At 41.0% G+C, this 22,491-nt stretch overlaps 3 protein-coding genes across 3 annotated transcripts; all 3 read left to right on the plus strand.

The window, feature by feature from the left end:
• Nucleotides 1-2,117: 2,117 nt before the first annotated feature.
• LOC138830539 (keratin-associated protein 4-6-like) lies at nt 2,118-2,666 on the plus strand. Its single transcript, XM_070026914.1, has one exon. It carries the CDS (start codon nt 2,118-2,120, stop codon nt 2,664-2,666), a length of 549 nt encoding a protein of 182 aa, XP_069883015.1.
• An 8,532-nt stretch (nt 2,667-11,198) lies between these two features.
• LOC138831033 (keratin-associated protein 4-3-like) lies at nt 11,199-11,813 on the plus strand. The gene has a single exon (XM_070028080.1). The coding sequence runs from the start codon at nt 11,199-11,201 to the stop codon at nt 11,811-11,813; it is 615 nt and encodes a 204-aa protein (XP_069884181.1).
• A 4,839-nt stretch (nt 11,814-16,652) lies between these two features.
• Nucleotides 16,653-17,279, plus strand: LOC138831035 (keratin-associated protein 4-3-like). The gene is made up of 2 exons (XM_070028081.1): nt 16,653-17,101; nt 17,144-17,279. The coding sequence occupies exons 1-2, from the start codon at nt 16,653-16,655 to the stop codon at nt 17,277-17,279; spliced, it is 585 nt and encodes a 194-aa protein (XP_069884182.1).
• Nucleotides 17,280-22,491: the final 5,212 nt, after the last annotated feature.

Raw genomic sequence — 22,491 nt, forward strand, 5'->3', positions numbered from 1 at the left:
TTGCAAATGATATCTGTTCATTAGCTCTGTTGGATGAATAAAAATGATATATGTATGTGTATGTAATGTATAGACCACCATATTTTCTTGATCCATTCATTAGTTTTAGGACATCTGGGCTGTTTCCATAACCTGGCTATTGTAAATAGTGCTGCAATGAACATGGGCATGCAGGTGTCACTATTATAGTCTGACTTATATTCTTTCAATTAAATGCCCCCCAAAACATGAGTCTATGAAGATCATTATTACCCAAGGGCAGACATGATTTATTGTGCAAACTGAAGCATATAGTCCCATGAGACAAAATTTCATGGGACAATTCTCTTTGAAGATGCAAGAGCAAGAATGATACATGTGAGATGATTCAGGAAGAGCTGATGGATGAATCCTAACATATCAGGAAAAGGAAATCATGTTTTGTATCCAGTTTAGTATTGCTTGATCATAGGGTGTTCTATTTTTAATTCATCAAGAAGTCTCCATGCTGACTTCTATAATAGTTACACTAATTTATATTCCCACTAACAGTATTAATAGAGGTCATTTTCCCCCAATATCCTCTCTAGCATGTGTTGTTGCTCATATTCTTGATAATGGTTCTTCTGACTGGAATTAGAGGTCTCAAATGAATACACTAATGATGAACCTCAAATCCCTTGAAAACCAAGAACTAGCTAAACCCCCAAACAAGCGGATGGAATGAAATAATAAAAGTTAGGATAGAAACCAATGAAATAGATACTAAAAAACTATACAAAAATCAATGAAAGAAAAAGTTGGTTCTTTGATAAACCCTTAGCCAATCTTACTAAAAGCAGAATGGAAATGACTCAATTAAATAAAATCAGAGATGAAAGTGGAGAAACCACAAATACAAGTGAAATCTCTATGTTGTTGTGAATCCAGGTTTTAAGAAATACATTCCAACTTGTAGACTGGTGACATTCCTTATTTTGTGACAAGTTTTCAGCTAGTCATTGAATTAGGCATTTTTTTTAAACCTTTAAGCTCTTACTACATTTCACAATGAAAAACAAATCACCCACTTAAGCAGATGTCCATTGATCTAGAAATCTGTTTTCTGTGATCAATCTTCTGTCTCTTGTTTGAAGGAAAACAAAGAACTAGAGAGTGAATTTTAATGAACAATTCAAATAAAAGAATAGGGAATATAAAGGTTCCAGCCATGCAACACAACACAATATGAGCTAGAGTAAGAGAGAAAAACACAATATGAGCTAGGGTAATAGAGTAATTTGATGTGGGCAAGTCAATCCACAAGGCAAAGGAGATGAGTTGCTAGAACCTGGTGCAGCTAGAAAGACAAGAAGTCAAAGAAAGAAGAAAAGTAAGTCCAACAGAGTAAGAAAGATCAAAGAATTAACTATCATAGTGTAGCTGAACTTGGCAGCCAATTTTTGCCAGAGGCCCTAAAAATGAGTTTTGGAAGTTTGTGTCCAAAGAAAGAGAAACATCAAAAGTTCAGGACTTGGCATTCTTCCTGAAAATTGTTCTGTATTTGCCATGATAAATTCTAAAAATGGCTCCTAAATTACATGGTGGCATGAGGGTGGGGGGAGGGTTCTTGTTTCAGTGGTCTTTCTGTTCTCATGTCAGTGGTCTGTGTTTTACATTCAAAAACTTCTTTACCCTGAAATATGGGCTTACAGATTATCTTTCTAGGTCTCCAGAAAAAAAAAACCCATGGGTCTATGAGAATCATTATTACCCAAGGACAGATATGATTTATTATGCAAAGTGAAGCATTTAGTCCCAAGAGACAAATATCATGAGACAGCTCTCTTTAAAGATGCAAAAGCAAGAATGATACATGCAAGGTGTATCAGGAAGAGCTGATGGATGAATCCTAACACATCAGGAAAAGGAAACTGTTTTCCATTCAGTGTAAAAATTCAACCAGGAAAACGATCTTGTCTAATTTAATAGCCACTTACATGTTTTTTAACACAAACAATAACAAGGAAAGAATGCTACAGGTGATGACAGCAGATCCTTAGCCAGGTATAAAAGAGCATCGGATGGGGGCAAAAACTATTCCATACTTTTCAAATCACCCTCTAGAAACCCTATTCAGAATCCCATCCTCTGACACCATGGTCAACTCCTGTTGTGGCTCCACTTGCTCTGAGGAGGGCTGCTGCCAGCCCAGCTGCTGCAGGCCCCAGTGCTGCACCTCTAGTTGCTGCCGCCCCAGCTGCTGTGTGTCCAGCTGCTGCAGGCCCTGCTGCCAGTCTGTGTGCTGCCAGCCCTGCTGCCGCCCCAGCTGCTGCCGCCCCTGCTGTACTAGCTCCAGCTGCTGTGGCTCCAGCTGCTGCCGCCCCAGCTGCTGCATTTCGAGCTGCTGCCGCCCCAGCTGCTGCATCTCCAGCTGCTGCCGCCCCAGCTGCTGCAGGCCTTGTTGCCAGCCCAGCTGCTGCCGCCCCAGCTGCTGCATCTCCAGCTGCTGCAGGCCCTGCTGCCAGTCTGTGTGCTGCCAGCCCTGCTGCCGCCCCAGCTGCTGCATTTCGAGCTGCTGCCGCCCCAGCTGCCAGCCCTGCTGCTGCCCCAGCAGCTGTGTGTCCACCTGCTGCCGCCCCTGCTGTCAGTCTGTGTGCTGCCAGCCCTGCTGCCGCCCCAGCTGCTGCAGTGGATCTTGCTGTTGATTGCTCTGATCTTTACCCTCCTGGTCCTCAGCCGCCAACATTTCGATGAACACCACCAGTGAGCTGAATCACAGAGGACAGCTCTCACTGGGGTTCATGTGGGCCTGTCAATCTACCTCTTCTTCACTGCTAAGGTTACTATGTCTCTCTAGAACACACAAGAATTTGAATTTTCTCTGAAATCTGCCCACTCTCATGTCCCCCTTTCCCCCTCCCCCTCACTCATGGGAACATTTGTTTTCTGAAATGCTGTAATTCCTGCAGCTTAAATAAACCTGACTTTTGCATTCATACAAATACAAAGGCATGATGTCTCATGTTTTTTCTTCTTGAATATCTTTTTTTTTATAATTTAATTTAATTTTATTTGTGAACATACTGTACAGAGGAGTTACAATTGCATGGGCAGGATAATGCGTACATTTCTTACCAAGCATTGCAGCCTCCTCCTGTGTTTATCCTTCACATACATTCCCAGCCTCCCCCCTCCCCCCCAATCCCAATCCTTCTCCTTCCCCCCCCTTCCCCCCCCTGCACCGACGTTGTAAAGCTCATTTTGGACATGACAACTTGTACTTCTCATTGTTGCAACAGGTCCACCTGTATCCTTAAACAACTGGTTTTTCCCCATCTCCTCCTCAAGTTATACTGACATCAAATATAGTGAAAGCAGGGGTTATACTGTGGGGGAGGGACATACAAAGCAACAAAGAGATACTCTTATAAATGCGTTAGAAACACATGCATGAAAGAAAAAACCTTAAAATACACATCTAAGGGTTCATTTTCCTGACATCACATTATCTGACCTTTTCCACTTGACTCATACATATACTAGATATTACAAATAAGGGAAACCATGGGACCTATGTTTCTTTGGGCCTGGCTTACTTCACTTAATATAATTTTTTCCAAGCCTTTCCATTTCCTAACAAATGGGGAAATGTCATTCTTTCTGATGGAGGCATAGAATTCCATTGTGTATATATACCACATTTTCTTGATCCATTCATCTACTGAGGGGCATCTGGGTTGGTTCCACATCTTAGCTATGGTAAATAATGCTGCAATAAACATAGTTGTGCTAGTAGCTTTAGTGTGGTCTTGTTTGTAAACATTTGGGTAAATGCCCAAAAGTGGGATTGCTGGGTCATAGGGGAGTTCTATGTGAAGTCTTTTGAGGAACCTCCACACTGCTTTCCAAAGTGGTTGAACAAGTTTACATTCCCACCAACAATGAAGTAAGGTTCCTTTCTGTCCACATCCCCTCCAGCATCTGTTGTTGTTAGAGTTCTTGATTTTTGCCATTCTAACTGGAGTGAGGTGATATCTCAATGTTGTTTTGATTTGCATTTCTTTTATGGCTAGGGATGTTGAACATTTCTTCATGTGTCTATTGGCCATCCTTCTTTCTTCTTCAGAGAAGTTTCTCTTTTTTTTAATATTATTTTATTTTATTTGAGAACATACTGTACAGAGGGGCTACAATTACATGGGCAGGATAATGCATACATTTCTTATCAAGCATTGCAGCCTCCTCCTTTGTTTACCCTTCACCTCCCTTCCCAGCCTCCCCCCTCCCCCCACCCAATTATGCCCCCCTCCCCCCCCCCACCGACATTGTAAAGCTGGTTTTGACATGACATTTTGTACTTCTCATTGTTGCAACAGGTCCACCTGAATCCTTTCGCCCACTTTATTGGGCAGTTGTTTCTTTGAGGATTTGTTGTTGGGGGGGTTTAATTTTTTGAGTTCCAAGTATATTTTAGATATGAGACCCTTGTCCGTTGTATGGCTAGTAAAGATCTTCTCCCAATCCGTGGGCTTTCTATTGATCTTGCTAGCTATGTCATTTGCCCTGCAGAAGCTCTGCAACTTTATGCAATCCCATTTGTCCCACCTTTCTTTGATTTGTTGTGTTTCCGGGTCTCTATTCAGAAAATTTTGGCCTGAGCCAAGGAGACCTAGGGTTTCTCCTATTCCATCCTGTAATGTTTTCAGAGTGTCTGCTTTGAGTTCAAGGTCTTTGATCCATTTGGAGTTGATTCTGGTGCAGGGTGATATATAAGGATCTAGCTTAAGTTTTCTACATGTAGTTAACCAATTTTGCCAGCACCATTTACTGAAGAGGTTGTCTTTCTTCCATTCTATTGTTTTAGCTCCCTTATCGAAGATTAGATGGCTATAGGTCTGTAGGTTCATTTCTGGGTTTTCAATTCTATTCCATTGGTCCTGAGGTCTGTTCTTATGCCAATACCAAGCTGTTTTGATTACTATGGCTTTATAGTAGAGTTTGAAATTTGGTATTGATATTCCTCCAGCAGTGTTCTTTCCATTGAGGAGCGTTTTTGCTATTCGGGGTCTTTTATTGTTCCATATGAATTTTTGGATTGCCTCTTCTATTTCCTTGAAGAATGAGGGTGGAATTTTGATAGGTATCGCGTTGAATTTGTAGATAGCCTTGGGAAGTATTGCCATTTTCACGATGTTAATCTTGCCAATCCAGGAGCATGGGAGGTTTTGCCATTTTTTAAGTTCTGTGTTGATTTCCTTTTTCAAGATTTTAAAGTTTTCATCATAGAGGTCCTTCACTTCTTTAGTTAAGTTAATTCCTAGGTATTTTATTTTTTGTGGGGCTATTACAAATGGAGTTGCTTTCCTAATTTCAGCCACACTTTTCTCATTGTTGGCATACAGAAAAGCCATTGATTTTTGGGAGTTAATTTTATAACCTGCTACTTTGCCAAACTTTTGAATCAGCTTGAGTAATTTGGGAGTGGAGTCTATGGGATTCTTTAAATACAAGATCATGTCATCTGCAAAGAGGGAGAGTCTTCTTGAATATCTTTAACTGACAACTCCTTTGGCAGTCCATCTCTAAAGAGGGAGAGGACCGTAGCAGGCAATTTTATGTGTGTCAGCATTTCCCCTCAGGTGTCCTCATTCTAAAGATGAAGAGGGTTTCTGAAAGCAAGCATCTTAGTGCCGTTTCTGAGAAGTTTCTGTAGTTGAAAATCTAGCTCTGCACAGTAAAGTGTCTAGGAATAGATTTCAGCCAATGAAAGGGAGCTGGGGAAGTCTTCTGTAACTCGTTTCTCATTGATTGTAAACACTCCGGTGGCTGGCAGTGATGTTCTATTCATTGTCATTCTGTAGGGTTTCCTCTGTACTTAGAATCATTCCTATAGTCCCTGACGTGCGTTCAGAGATTATCTGCCAAAGAAACTGTTTATTCTTATACTCCCATGCCGCTAGGAAAGTGGCTCAGTGGTAGAGCCCTTGCCTTGCATGCCTGAGGCCCTGGGTTCGATTCCTCAGCACCACTTAAGCACAAAGAAAAAAAGCCGGAAGTGGCGCTGTGGCTCAAGTGGTAGAGCGCTAGCCTTGAGCTGAAGAGCTGAGGGACAGCGCCCAGGCCCAGAGTTCAGGACCCACGACTGGACCCCCTCCCCCCCCAAAAGAAAATACTTATACTCCCATGCCTAATAGACCTTAGAGGAGCACAGATTAGTGTAACTATTTTCCTAGTCTCTGTCACTGCCCTTCAACACGTGTGTGTGTGTGTGTGTGTGTGTGTGTGTGTGTGTGTGTGTGTATACGCGTGCATGTGCATGCATGCAAACCAGTCCTGGGGCTTGAACTTGGGGCCCTTGTGCTGTTTCTGAGCTTCTTTTTGCTCAAGGCTAGTGTTCTACCACTGTGTCAGAGCACTACTTCTGGCCTTTTCTGAATAGGTTGTTTAGAGATAAGAGTTTCATGGTCTTTCCTGACTGGGCTGGCTTTGAACTATGATCCTTAGACCTCAGCCTCCCAAATAACTAGAATTACAGGTGTGAGCTACCAGCACTTGGCTGTAATGCTTTCTTTCACATCACTGTCTTAGGATGAGGGAACAATTCTCATGGCATCTGAGATTGTATTTAAGGGGCTACTACCTGGGCATCTTGAAGAGGAAATATTGAAGTTTACTAGGTTGCCATCCTAAGATGTTTGTACTAAGTTGGATTCAGTTAGAGCAGAACTTTACACTGGGACCAGAGAGAAAGGGTAATAACAATAATGAAATGCACAGGAAGCAACTTAGAATAGTAAAAGCAGCCACGCCAAAATGCAGTTTTAGTGAATTCCACTTGAACATCTTGGGATGTTCTAGAGTTGAGTAAGACTAATAGCTCTCCCACTCTTAGAGGTAAAGTAGGTCTTTAGACTACTCAGTTATCTCTATCTGTGACCACCCAGGGAAGAGAAGAGGCTACAGAGAGGCCAGACACATTCAGGCACCTGTAGGTGAGGGCAATTGCCTAGGTAGTAGGGCAGGTGAGCTCTGTGAGCTGAGGAAACGTTGTGCCTCTTAATGTACACCTGCATTGTACATTCACCATAGCTTCAGGATGGGAGACCATTAGGGTTCAAAACTCTTAGCATGCAAATGACTCTTGAAAACAGCTTTAATAGACAAGTTACATAAACCAAGAGACATCAGCCCACCGACAGCCCCTATGCAACCTGCTTAGGTAATTTTGACTGACCAAACGCATGGGCTGGGTAGAGGATATCATAGACTAGCCGCATGGATGTCTCCTATACAACAGTAAGATCCATCAGAGCCAGTGAAAGAGGGAGAGGGGGCCTGAAAGATAGAGTTGACTAGCAGTAGAGGTGTCACAGTCTTTTGTCACCAAATGCTGCCACATTCTATTGGGTGGGAGTAAGTTATTAAGGATAGGAAATTATGCAGCTCATGAATACCAGAGTGGAACTATCTGGGGGGCCACTAGAAGCTGCCTGTCCCAGCTAGTACACAACGCATAGCAAAAACCTAGTGACCCAAAATACATAGAGTGAAATTCTGTTTTTATAAAATTCACACATATATTGTAGGATCCACCTGTTGTTTATACATGTGTATCAAGGTGGTATAAGGTGGCATTTTAAAAAGCAATTTAAGGACTACTTTCACACTAGGAATAATAGCCATGTGCTGGTGGCATGCATCTGTAATTATAGCTACTCAGGAGACTGGAGTGTCTTAGTTTGAGGCCATCCCAGGTAGAACAGCAAGGGTTGAGGTTTGAGGCCAATTTGGGATAAAATGTTCACGAGATTGTCTCCAGATTAGCTAGCAAAGAACTAGTCTAAAAACATGGCTCAAAATGATAGAAATCTAGCTGAACAATCAAAATGAGGAAGCATAAGGTTCTGAATTCAAACCTCAGTATATCCATTAAAAAAAAAAAGAGGCCATGTATCAGTGGCTCACACCTGTAATTCTAGCTACTCAGGAGGCTGAGATCTGAGGATTGCAATTCAAAGCTGGCCTGGGCAGGAAATCCCATGAGCCTCTTATCTCCTGTTAATCACAGAAAAATACAGAAGTGGTGCTGTAGCTCAAGTGGTAGAATGCTATATTTGAGTAAAAAGAGCTCAGGGATAGTGTCCAGGCCCAGAATTCAAGGCCTGGGTCCAGAAAGAAACCCCACAAAAGTTGGAATAGTGGAGATGTGGTCCAGAAAATACATGCAGATGAAAAAAATTTCTTCTTAGATGTGGGCTTATATTACATATGTATACTATATATACTTATTATTTTTTATCATATGCTTTTTTACATGATAACAGAAAGTTTTAAGGAATTTTGGTGAATTGAAATGAAAATCAAGATTTACAAACCAATATTAGATTAAGCAATGACTAGAGATAGTTTAAGAACAAGGAGAAATTCAATTTACTTTAAATATTGCTGTAATTAATAACTGGTAACACCCCTCAATTTCTATTTGCAGATATGGAAACGGAGCTTAGTTTTTGTTTAGAATACAGTAACATAATTGAACTGAAAACGTGTTACAGTTCCTGCCAGACATGAGTATTGTAGGTATCTCTGCTCACATTGTGATATTGTAACTAATACAGTATAATACTAATTCATGTTATATTATATGGCCGGGATTTATAAGAATGGTAGCTCACACTAACATAATAGTAAGTGACACCTGATAAGAAAGGTCATGTTGGCATGCCATGTCACTGTGTTTAGGCTAACTGGCAGACATAGCCATTTCCTAGCTGGGTCTATGCAAATGTAATTGTGTCCACTCCCATCTGACTTCCTTAATGTTTGCTCATGATATTCTAAAAAGACAAAAAATAAAAGTGTAAAAGAGGAAAAAGAATCACAACAAAAAATTGTACCACAACCGCTCTATAAGAGGTAGAGTTCAAATAGCTGTCACACCATCAATGTGTCTAGCCTAGATTTTAATATTCTATTCTAGAGTTTATGTTGCTAGATCACAGGTATGATTTAATAAGAAACAGAGTGCTTTCTCTCTTAGTTTTCATTTTCCTCTTCTAAAAGCCAAAGTGCTTTCTTACAGCAATCTCTTATTGCTTCATTCCCTACCGGCCCAATTTTATCTATAAAGGATTGGTTGGCTTTGCTATTAGAATGATCCAAAAGGGTAAACTGGACTGTCAGTGTTCCAGTCTACAGTGCCTAAAGTTAAGAGTCATTTCAGGATTGTTTTCTCAATTGTTTAGATAACATCAATTAAAATTGATGATGTATTACTTTGTCTCTCAATTGAAGATGCATGTCCCATGGAAATATTGGGAAATGGCCTTAAAATCTTACGGCCATTGATACAATCAGGAACTATAAAAACTTGTGACTCTCAGGACTTGCTTAGATCAGTTGAATCAAAATTGTTCTGGTCAGGAGCCAGGCACTGATAGTTTTTAACTCTTCCCAGGTGAGTCTACTATTCAGCCAGCTGTGACCATTGCCAGCTTAGGGGTTGTGATTGTCTATACCTTGTGCTGAAATGAGAAGTTACTATGCTTTTTACTGTGAGAAAAATGACTTCTTTTTTTCTCCCCCCCCCACCCCAAGATCAAGAATCAAACTCAGTATCTGACACTTTTATTCATTGGCTGGTACTTTACCAACTGAACCATGCCTCCAATCCCAGAAAGGAATTTCTTTTTTAAAATTTTATTTTATTGTAAAGATGCTGTACAGAGGGGTTACAGTTACACCAGTAAGGTAATGAGTACATTTCTTGTTGAACATTGTTACCCCCTCCTTTGTTTTTCTCTTACTATTCTTAAGATTTCTTAATCTTCAAAAACTTATAGAGAAACTTTCTTAATATTTTTTTGCCCACTTTATGTACCAAATTCAAGTGATAAATATTCCCACTTAGGACATAAAGTTGTTTAAATCCTTTATGTTCACCAAATTAACAAGCACAAGACTATGAATAGAATATAAGCCAACTGCTTGCTGAACAAGGTAATGGATTGAAATATTGCAGTGGACTTGGTTTTTAAATGGTCTCAATTAAGAAATTCAGTGATGTCATCATATTCTTACAAGTCTCTATTTCTTGAGCCACAGGGGACCAACTGATGGAGTAAAAGTTAGAAATACTAATCACATAGAAACTTGAATGGAGATATGTGCATCCTAGAATACTTTACTATGTCCCTTCTTCATACATTTGAGATGCATTTCTTTTAATCCAGATATCTGATTTCCATCTCTCTTTCTTCACCCAAAATGGTATAAAGCAGAGCAAGGTGCAATTACTCTCTCGAATGATGAAGTCTGAGAATTTAGTGCATTCAGGAACCCAACAGAGAACAGGAAGTCCAGGTGGAAATTAGAATAGGAGACAACCACAGTAGGTGACCTAACTTAAGTTGGCAAAGAAAAAAATCTTGGAAAAAGGGCATGAGTCATGAGTTGGTCTAGCCTGTTAAAGCCAGTTGGTCTATCCTGTTAAAGCCAGAAAGACAGGATACCAAAGACAGGAGGAAAAGAAACCGTAGTATAGAATTGAGGTTCTTGAATTTTATGGGATAGGAGAGTTCTGCAACACATCTCCACCAAATGAGTTTTATAGGTTTGTTCCTGGTGAACAAACTAAGGACATGAATATTATATTGTTAATTTTTCATCACAAAGTTGTTCCATAGTTCCAGCCTTTCTACAAAAAGTCATGATTCACAGAGGAGGAAGGCACATGTCCTAATGGCTTTCCAGTCTCATGGTCTTTCTCCTTCAAATTCCCATGCCCACCTGACCCATTAGGAATGAGCCATCAGACTCAAATACAGCTTTCCTCCTGGGTCACCACAACCAATTATAAGCCTACATGGATAATGATTAAGTAAGGATATTCAATGCACAGAACTGAAGCAAACATGTAGCAGCACAGAATGCCCATGTGACAGCTCTCCTTTGGGCACAAAACCAAGAAATTCACTTAGGAGATGTTTCCCTAAGAGATGACAAATCCTAAAACATCAGGAAAAGGAAATTGACTTCAAAATTTAACCAGGAAAAAAGACTTGGCTAATTTGATTAACACCTATTTATTAACACAAACAACAACAAGGAAAGAATGCCATAGGTAATGACAGTTGACCCTTAGCAGGGTATAAAAGGGCATCAGGGTCAGAGAGACTTCCAAACTTTCCAGCCACATCTCCTTGAACACTAACTCAGAACCTCCATCCTCCAACACCATGGTCAACTCCTGTTGTGGCTCCACCTGCTCTGAGGAGGGCTGCTGCCAGCCCAGCTGCTGCAGGCCCCAGTGCTGCACCTCTAGCTGCTGCCGCCCCAGCTGCTGTGTGTCCAGCTGCTGCAGGCCCTGCTGCCAGTCTGTGTGCTGCCAGCCCTGCTGTCGCCCTACTTGCTGCCGCCCTACCTGCTGCATTTCTAGCTGCTGCAGGCCTTGTTGCCAGCCCAGCTGCTGCCGCCCCAGCTGCTGCATCTCCAGCTGCTGCAGGCCCTGCTGCCAGTCTGTGTGCTGCCAGCCCTGCTGCCGCCCCAGCTGCTGCCGCCCCTGCTGTACTAGCTCTAGCTGCTGTGGCTCCAGCTGCTGCCGCCCCAGCTGCTGCATTTCAAGCTGTTGCAGGCCCCAGTGCTGCACCTCTAGCTGCTGCCGCCCCAGCTGCTGTATTTCAAGCTGCTGCCGGCCCAGCTGCTGCACCACCAGCTGCTGCCGCCCCAGCTGCTGCATTTCTAGCTGCTGCAGGCCTTGTTGCCAGCCCAGCTGCTGCCAGCCCAGCTGCTGTGTGTCCAGCTGCTGCAGGCCCTGCTGCCGCCCCAGCTGCTGTAGTGGATCTTGCTGCTGAGGGCTCAAACCTGTACCCTCCAGGTCTTCAGTAGCCTTCATTGTCAATGGAGACCTTCTGTGAGCAGAATGTTCCTCCTATGGGAATATTTGTTCTCTGTTGTGTTTTCTCCAATGCTGTCACTCCTCCATCCTAAATAAATCGGAGTCTTACATGCCTCCAGTTATAAAGGCATAATGTCTCCTGGGCTTTTTTCCTTTCTGGAATTATTGTTCATACCTGTTAGCGTTTGCCTTACATCCTTAAATGATAAAAAAAAAAAAGACCAAAATCAAGGGTTTGGTGCATCAGGCCTTGGTCTCTTAGCACACCATACAGGAAGACAGCTTCACAGTGTCAGCACCTGGTCCTTTCTTGCTGAGCAATCTCATCACGCAAAGGCCAAGCAATGGGCATGAGGATTCAGCCCCTAGCCACACAGTTCGATCAGTGGAAGGGAGCTGGGTGAAAGCGAGCTGCTCCAGCTCACTCCTCCTTCTGTAGACCTGTGTCATTCCATTGACCAGAAGGTCCTCAGTCAGATTAGACTCCATCTGCCTCTCAGGGGAACTGTGTCACGCTGCACCAGTCCCCTCCCCACCTTGGTTCATTCCCCAGCTTCCCTACAGGTCTTCTTGGCCTCATTCCCTAAGGAAAGACAGTACTCTCTCTCAAACCTTTTGTGGGGTCTCTGTAGAGGACTCTCAGACTAAGTCACCATATTTGCAATCTTAGTGTCATTTCCCTGTCACACATTTTCTAATGCAATCTGGATGGTTGGGATGGTCAATGGTCAGCCCGAGGGTTTGCTGTCCATTGGCTTCTCAATCTTCAGAATATCTCGCTATATGCCCTTTCAGATTTTTGAACACTTGTTGCCAGACTCATTGTCTTCAGTCTTTTTGTTTATGTGTACATGTGTGTTGGCATATGAATATATCTAGAGTTTGAGGTCAGTGGTCAACACCGTCTGCCTCAGGCTAAAGGGTACAGTGTTTACACAAAGTATGCCACAACGCTGTGGGTGGAGAAGTCTCTGGAAAGGAGTGTACAAATTGTGCTCTGACCTATAGGAGGCTGTGTGGAAGGAGATACAAACCTGTGCGTCTAACAGAAAACTCAGAATAAGGGGTTGGCCTGCTAACTTGTGTAGAATAAGTTGGATTTGTGCCCCTTGGAGCAAGGGATTTTCTTTTGTTTATTTGTTTGTTTTTGTTGGTCATGAGGCTTGGATCCTGGGTACTATCCTTGAGCTTTTTCACTCAAGCCTAATGCTCTACCACTTTGAGCCACAGCTCCACTTCTGGTCTTCTGATAGTTAATTGGAGATAAGAGTCTCACAGACTGTTTTGTGCCAGCTGGCTTTGAACCACAATCCTCAGATCTTTATAGGCATGAGCCACCAGCACCCAGCTGCAAGGGATTCTTGTACAGGTCATTTATAAGGAAGTGCTCTGTGCTACCAAAACAAAGAGAAACATGAGTATTAGAAACAGCTGAGAAGAAATGCAGTTTCCAAGACTCTATTTCATTTGACCAACAGTGAGCTCTAGAAAATGAATAGGACCAAAGCTGTTTTTGTCTGGGGGTAAGGGGTAGTGGTGGTGGTGGTCTGGACCTTTTCACTGACTGAGCACCTGTGGGCTTCCCAGCACAGGAAGGAAAAATGTATATAGGGTAGCTATCTCTAGAGGAAGTGACACCTGTGCCTGACAACAAGTAACTAGGGAATTGACTAAGTGAACCTATCAGCCACCTGCCTGTGGTGCTCACACTAGCTTAGTGATGAGGACCTTTAAAGTAAAAAGTCCTTTACTAGATATATGTACTGTCCATCCTGGCCACCTGGGAAATGATTCGGGTCATGGCCATAATGTATAGAGATACGAACTGTTACTGGGTAGGCTTTCTGGTCATTTAGGACAATTGCCTAGTGGAGTCATCTGGGTCTTTTACTGAGACTTCTGAACTCAAGGTTAGTATATCCACACTGGCTGTAGTGGTTACATGGCATGCACATTCCCAGGTATAAGTGGAACTAAAAATACCAGAACATCCCCAGTGGATTCTCTAATGCTAGGTATCTTCCTCCCTAACTTCACTGGGCAGCAGTGTCCTATTCCTTCACGGCAATGAAGTCAGCTATCCTGGAACAGCTCCTTACCTACCTTGCCTGCTTACCCAGTGGTGACAGAAACTCGGGGAGCTAAGGTCACAAACATAACTTTCATTCCCATGAAACCCTTACAGGGTTGCCTTGCGTATTCTCATCTCTTCAGCAAAAGACTTCTACTTCTATGGGACCTAAATTTATGTGGAAGAAGGATGATTTTTTTTTTTCCAAAAGGGATGACAAGGTTGATGAAGGTGTCTCATCTTTTGATCTCTTGCTTTTCTAGGTTAATGCAATTTTAATCATGGAGAACAGAGCCTCACACTACCGTCACAGGTTTAAAGTACGTACAGCCTCCTGGAGGACAGGGAACCGGTCTTGTAGGGTATCGGCTGTAAGCTGGGACCTCAGCCACAGCTTACAAGTTGAAGGTATCACATTCTCAGTTCACCAGGTTTGGGTTAGAGCAATATGGAGTTGTAGCAATGCAACGGGTCCAACAGTTCTGTGCTTATAGTACCATAACCTGTGCTGCATTTTCTCTTGATCCCAGGTGCAATTATTTAGGATTCCATGATGATAGTTCAAGTTTTCTGGAGCCTCAATATAATGGTGCTAAGGAGTTGCAGAGAGAAAAGTAGACTCTTACCCAACTGAACATGAATTCCAGTCAGAAAGAAGCAACTGTACTATCTCCTCATAGAGAGTCCTTTACTTGGGACTCTTTGGCTGGCAAGGTACGTATTAGTGGGGGACAGTTGGGTATTTGATAGGCTGGACTTTTGAACACAGCACCAGTGTGACAACCCTGTAAACCATTGTCACCTGCACTTCCTATCAGCTGGGGCACCTATGTCTTATTGAAGTACAGTACTCATAGTATTTACATCTCCCTGTTTATCAGGTGTGACTAATTGATTCCACCATAATTATGAGTCAATATGATATTTGTAGTCCAGAAGGACTAACATATCTTTTGGAGTACATTGTGACACAGAGAAGATGAATTCACCTTGACAGAGAGAAGGTGACTTGCATTTATAAGTGCTCTCCATTCCACAAGTCTTGAGTCTACCTCTGCATCTTCATCTCTGGCTATTTGAAGGGATCCATCTGCCAGTTCAGGCTCCATGGAGATCCCATACAAGAGATGATGGGAATCTGTTCCTAACTGTATCCTCCCAACAATAAAATTTCTATGCCCTGTGGTCACCCACAGGGTGTATGATCTATTTTTGGTGGAGAAAAGGGAGGGTGTTGAAGAGCTAACCTACCAAATTCAGTGTAAATGTGAAGAGATTCACCTCCCCTGCATTTTCCCTGTCTTCTAGTCGATTTTTATTTACTTTTTTTCAGATGTTTGTGATGTATTTGGTCTTTGAACTGTCTTAATTAAGACATTTAATGATGTCATCCCATTCTTAAGGTCCAATCTCTGCTTGTTTCTTGATTCACAGAAGACAAACTGATGGACTGGTAGCATTCTTCACATTTAGGAATGCCAATCATTTAGCCAACTGGATGGACTTTTTTATTTTTTATGTTTTTGGTCATGGGGTTTGAACTCTGAGCCTTGGTGCTATCCCTGAGCTCTTCAGCTTAAGGTGAGCACTCTACCACTTGAGCCACAGTGCCACTTTGGTTTTCTGGTGGTTTATTGGAGATAAGAGTCTCACAGACTTTCCTGCCTGAGCTGGCTTTGAACTGGGATCCTCAGCTCTCAGCCTCCTGAGTAGCTAGGATTACAGGCGTGAGTCACAGTGTACCCTTTAACCCTTTACTGTATCTATATTATAAATAGCATGAGCCAAAATTCTTCCATTTTGGTGTCTATTTACTATTGGTCTTCTCTTTTTACTACTGCTCCGTTCCTGTTGCCTTCATGTTTGAAAAGCGAGGATATGAATAAGGACTTGAATAATAATGCTGTGCTCAGCAACTTCCACAGAGAGAAGGGAAGACAGATATAAATCATCAAACTTGGATTGGAAAAAGAAGAGGACATGAATGCACCTGTCCTGATAAGACCTGAGCTGTGTAGCCCAATTCCCTTGTTTGCTTGATAATAATATAAATAATATAAATATATGTTTATGTAACATATATTATGCACAAATATGTATATATTATGTATAAAGGAAAGAAAATGAAATATCAACATTTCAACACTTTGTATTTCTCATAAGAAATATAAAACGTGGCTCATGATCCCCAGCAGGGATAGGGTCATGTCCTAATGGGCTTCCTATCCTCATGCCTGTGGTCTCTCACATTTAAACCTTCCTTGTCCACTTGACCCATGATGAATAACCTATGTGACTCCAATGCAACTTTATCTATCTGGGTCACCAGAAATAGTTGAGTCCCTCACAAGATATGCTAGACAAAATGAGACCAAGCATGCGTACTAGGTAGAATGCCAGGTGACAGATTTCTGTAACAGAAATAAGAAGACTCTTAGGAGGTAGATCTGTAAGGAATGAGAGATGAATCTTAACACATCAGGAAAAGGAAGTCATATTTCCCATCCACCTTAAATTCTTAACAGGAAAAACAAACCTGCCTAATTGGATAAGGGCCTATTTATTAATACAAACAACAACAAGGAACAACAACAGGGAAGAATGTTATAGGTCATTACAGCAGACCCTCAGCTGGGTATAAAAGGACACCCTAGGCAGGCAGACTTCTAAACTATCTAACCCACCTTCTTGGATACCCACCTAGAACCTCCATCTTTCAACACCATGGTCAACTCCTGTTGTGGCTCCACCTGCTCTGAGGAGGGCTGCTGCCAGCCCAGCTGCTGCAGGACCACCTGCTGCCGCCCCAGCTGCTGCATTTCCAGCTGCTGCAGGCCCTGCTGCCAGTCTGTGTGCTGCCAGCCCTGCTGCCGCCCCAGCTGCTGCATTTCTAGCTGCTGCCGCCCCTGTTGCCAACCCTGCTGCCGCCCCAGCTGCTGCATTTCTAGCTGCTGCAGGCCTTGTTGCCAGCCCAGCTGCTGTCGCCCCAGCAGCTGTGTGTCCAGCTGCTGCAGGCCCTGCTGCCAGTCTGTGTGCTGCCAGCCCTGCTGTCGCCCTACTTGCTGCCGCCCTACCTGCTGTATTTCCAGCTGCTGCAGGCCTTGTTGCCAGCCCAGCTGCTGCCGCCCCAGCTGTTGCATCTCCAGCTGCTGCAGGCCCTGCTGTCAGTCTGTGTGCTGCCAGCCCTGCTGCCACCCCAGCTGCTGCATTTCCAGCTGCTGCAGGCCTTGTTGCCAGCCCAGCTGCTGTCGCCCCAGCTGCTGTGTGTCCAGCTGCTGCAGGCCCTGCTGTCAGTCTGTATGCTGCCAGCCCTGCTGCCGCCCCAGCTGCTGTGGTGGATCTTGCTGCTGAGCACTCTGACCTACATTTTCCTTGTCTTCAGTAGACAACATTCTTGATATAAATCACCTATAAGTTGAATCATGGGAGGCCAGTTGTAACACCTCAGTTCCCCTGGGGGTTCATATGGGCCTCTAAATACACTGTTCCCTCTCCTGCAAGGTGACTGTCTTTCTCCAACATAAACAGAAGTTTTGAGTTTTCTCACATATCTGTCCACGATTGTGCTACTAAATCATGTTATCATGTGACCAAATATTCCTCTAGGGGAATATTTCTTCCTCCAATGCTGTTATTCCTACATTTTGAATAAATCTGGATTTTGCAAGCATCCAAATATAAAGACATTATGTCTCCTTATTTTCCCTTCTCTATCTCTTGTCTTTATGGGCTAATTTCTTGTGACTCATTTCTTAATAATGAAAAGATCATAATACATGATTTGATGTGTGTCAGCTGTGTCCTCTCAGTCTTCCTCATTCGAATACAGAAATATGGATTCATAGAGCCTGTGTCTGAAACTTGTTGCATGAAGACTTTGGTTGAAAAACATGCTATAGGCATGAGTAAAGCCTCTAGCAGAGCTCAACCAGTATAAGAAGCTCGTGAGCACATTGGATATCTCCCTCGATGGAGTATGTTTTGCAGGTGTTTAGATGGACTGAAGTCCAGTTATCTCCTGAAGTGTTCTGCTCTTTAAATCACTCTGTAACAATATCTTCCTTTCCCTATATCACTTCACAATTTCCTTACAATTCTTTCTAGGATCTTTTCCAAAGTAAACTACTTTTTGTATGTTTGTGTTCAGGTCCTGGGCTTGACCTCAGGGAGGGCCTGGGTGTTGTTCCTCAGCTTTTTTTTTTGCTCAAGTCTAGAATTCTACCACTTGAGCCACAGCTCCACTTCTGGCTTTTTTTGGATGCTTAATTGGAGCTATGAGTCTCATGTATTTTTCTGCCCATGCTGGCTTTGAATTGTGACCCTCAGATCTCAGTCTCCTGAGTAGTTAGGATTATAGGCAAGTAAACTACTTGTTATTCATCTATTCTAAAGAGCATAGTCTAAGACAACCAAGATCTCAATCTAGTGCCTGTCTTTTTCACCACAGTATAACAAATTATGGATGCTTGCCATGGAGTATAGGGTCACCCTTTTGGCTTACTGTTCATTAATTTATAAACTTTCTGAATATGATGCCATATCCTCTTTCCAATTTTTGCACAATTGCTCTTTTAATATTTTGTTGTTTTTAGTTTGGTTTACAGTTTTTAGCATTTTATCAGAATATATTAATTATTTTTAAAAATAATAGTTTTTATTCTTTTTGTGTATGGGAGACAAAGTCTTGGAATGTTCCCTAGATTAGCAAGGACCTTATTATCCCTGAATTGCTGGGATTATAGGCATATACTGCCATAGTCAGTTAAAGAAGTCCATTTCATTATAACATTTTCAGATATGTCTAGGAGGGCCTTTACCTATGTGATTGCCACAATTATCTCCCCTTCCCTGAGTGAGAAGAGTTGATTGGGCAGTCAGAAATGGACATGGAGAGGGAAATTGGATGTTGAGAGCAACTTCATATCTTGAGAGAGTCATTCCAGGAAATAAAAGATCTAAGCCTATGCTTGTAGAGAGCTCTTACTACCAAGCAATCAGTTTACATTGATTGAGGGCAGGAGGCCATGGACCAGACAGGCTTTGGGACTGAGTCACAACTCATGATGGTCTGAAAATTAAGGCCTCACTAGCCATATTCATTACAAAGAAGCCATTTCAGAAAACAAGAGTTAGATAGTCTAGACTTCAGAGTAAATATAAATAAATAAAAATGTATAGCTACAAAGGAGTGAATAAATACAAAGGACTATTTGAAGAGGAAAGCTGAACGATGTAAGAAAGCCAATACAGATTAATTTGGTAAGGATATAGAAAACCTGAAAAAGAATCAAACTGAAATTCAGGAAATGAAAATCTCAACAAGTCAAAAAATAAAAACTCAACAAAACCTCACAAAAAAGCAAAACCTCTGTAGAAAGTCTCTAGTAGTATGGATAAAATTAAAGCCAGAACTTCAGGGCTTGAGAATAACATAGATGCACTAAGATAGTCAAATAAAGAACAGAGAGGACAGTTTATACACAAGACAATGTGTTGGAAATGATTTGTACAACTTGGGGGTGGGGTTTGGGGAGGAGGGAAAGTAGAGAAAAATGAGGAAAGGGGTAACAAGTTTGACAAGAGATATACTTACTACCTTACTTATGTAACTGTAACCCCTCTGTACATCACATTGACAAGAAACAAAAAGAAAAGAAAAAGAATGGAGCAGAAATTAAGAAATACAGGTGGAACATGTAAAACATCTCAGACACTATTGAAAGACCAAACCTAAGAATCATGAGCATAAAAGAAGAGCTAAAAGCTAAAGGTATAGAAAACATATTCAAGCCCCACAACCGACCAAAAAAAAATAGAAAACATATTCAATAAAACAGTAGATGAAAAATTTCTCAAACCTTGAGAAAGAAGCAGCCATACAGGTACAAGAGGGTTTAGGACACTCAAAAGACAAGGCCAGAAAAGAACCACACTAAGGCATGACAAAGGTAAAATATTAAGTGTGTGGGACAAGAAAAAGTACTGAAAGTTGCAAAAGAGAAGAACCAAGTTATATAATAGTAAGCTTATCTGCTAATAGATTTCTCACAAGACAGCTTTAAGGAAGGCTTGGAATGATGTATTTGAAGTTCTGAAAAGCAAACAACTACCATCCTAGATTAATGGTAAATGAAACCAAATATTTTCATGACCACTAAACCATCACTATAAAAGATATTCAAATGAATCCTATACACAAAAGATGAAAAATGCAAGAAAGAAAATTAAGGAGAAAATAAATCCCATCAGATGTTCAAATAAATTAAAATAACATCCAAACTATGCAGAAACAACAAAATGGCAAACATGACTCTGTACCTGTCAATAATAAAACTGAATAGTTATGGTCTCAAATCTCTAGTCAAAAGACATAGAAGGGCAGATTAAAAAGCACAATCTAGCCAATCTAGTTTTACTCACTAAGAAAAACAAAATTTGGCTTATAGTGAAAGATTAGACAAAAATCTACCAAGTAAATGAACCCCAGACTCAGGCAAAAGAAGCTATACTTATACATGATAAAATATACTTCAAACCAATATTGGTTAAGAGAGACAAAGAATGTCACTTCATATTAATAAAGGGAACAATCTGTCAAGAATGAATACCAATTGCTCACATCTACAAGCCAAATATTGGTGGTGTATCTAGCTTCATTAAATAAATACTATTGAACTTAAAGTGATAGGTAGTCCCAAACACAATGATAGTGGTGACTTCAAAACCCTCCTCTTACCAATAGGTAGATTATCTAGACCTGCTCGCTCCTGAAAAAAAAATCCCTACAAACACACACAGAAAAGAAACCTCAGACTAAAATGATATTATATGCAAAATGGGCTTGAAAAACATCTACATAGTATTTTATACAACAATTCCATAATACATATTCTACTCAGTAGACCATGTAACTTTCTTCCAAATACATGCTATTTTATCATGCTTTAGGATGCAAAACAACTCTCAGAATATATAAACAATCAAAATAATTCCTTGTATTCTATCGAATCATAAAAGAATGCAGACAATACCCCAACACATAGAGAATGTGCAACACTGGGTTGAATGATGAGTGAAGGAATGGAGAAAATCCAAAAGTCCCAAGTATCTAATAAATATTTTTGTAAAATTCCTTATTACTATAAAACTAAATTGTTCTTTATGAATGTGCATCAAGATGGTAACAGTATTAATAAAAAAACAATTATAAAGACTTTAGAACTCATACTAGTGAACATTTCTGGGATGGAGGAAGGGATTTTGAGTCAAGAAAAGACACATATTAGCACTTTCTGGTGAAAGAAATGTCCTCTTAGACATGGGCTTGCATTTCTTGCTTGAGAATTATTTATTACACTATATATATATATATATATATATATATATATATATATATATATAGCAAATGTTTTCATAATGGAAAGTTGATGTTAGGGGAATGAACCTCAAGACAAGTATTCAAATGTTTTTTTTCTTTCATGCAATTGTTTCTAACGTATTTATAAGATGATTTCTATGTTGCTTTGTATGTCCCTCCCCCATGGTATAACCCCTGCTTTCACTGTATTTGATGTTGGTATAATTTGTGGAGGGGAAGGGAAAAAACAAATTGTTTAAATAGGGATACAGGTGGACCCATTGCAACAATGAGACGTACAAGTCGTTATGTTGAAAAACGAACTTTACAACTTTGGTTGGGGGGGGAGGGTGGAGGGTGGAGGGGAAGTATAGGAAGGGATGGGAAGGGGAAACAAAGAGGAGGCAACAATGCTTGATAAAAAATGTACTCGTTATCTTGCCCATGTAATTGTAACCCCTCTGTACAATATTTTCACAATAAAAAAAAAGAAATTTAAAAAATTCAGGTGGACAAAAATGCTACTCAAGATTTTACAAAGATTAGGTTAAGTAACGAAGGAAGATAGTTTAAGAACAAAGAGGGCATTTCTATCACTTTAAATAAACTTAACCTGTATTTAATATATCCAAATATTTAAATATACAACCATATAGTATTACATATGACAAAATTATAAATATATTATTAAATATGTTTTATTATTGGTATTAAATATCTTTAATAATATATTTGAATATATATTGAATATGTATTTAAAGTGAAGGAAATGCTCACCAATCAGATTTAAATAGTCAGACGTTTTATGAATTTTTTTTATTGTGAAAATACTGTACAGAGGGGTTACAATTACATGGGCAAGATAATGAGTACATTTCTTATCAAGCATTGTAGCCATCTCCTTTGTTTCTTTGTTTTCCCTGCCCATCCCTTCCCATCCTCCCCCCGCCCCCCACCCAATCCTCCCTGCTCCCTCTCCCCCCCCACCAAAGTTGTAAAGTTCGTTTTCTTTCTACATAACGACTTGTACATCTCATTGTTGCAATGGGTCCTTTTTTTAAATAAATATTTCAATGACTCATAAATAATCAACACAAGTTTGATTTTCATTATAAAGTTACAAATTGAGAATTTTTTTTTTTTGGTTGTGGGGCCTGAACTCTGGGCCTGGGCGCTGTCCCTTAGCTCTTCAGCTCAAGGCAAGCA

The sequence above is a fragment of the Dipodomys merriami genome, unplaced genomic scaffold, assembly GCF_024711535.1.
Source record: "Dipodomys merriami isolate MVZ:Mamm:240054 unplaced genomic scaffold, mDipMer1.0.p SCAF_19, whole genome shotgun sequence".
Taxonomy (NCBI): domain Eukaryota; kingdom Metazoa; phylum Chordata; class Mammalia; order Rodentia; family Heteromyidae; genus Dipodomys; species Dipodomys merriami.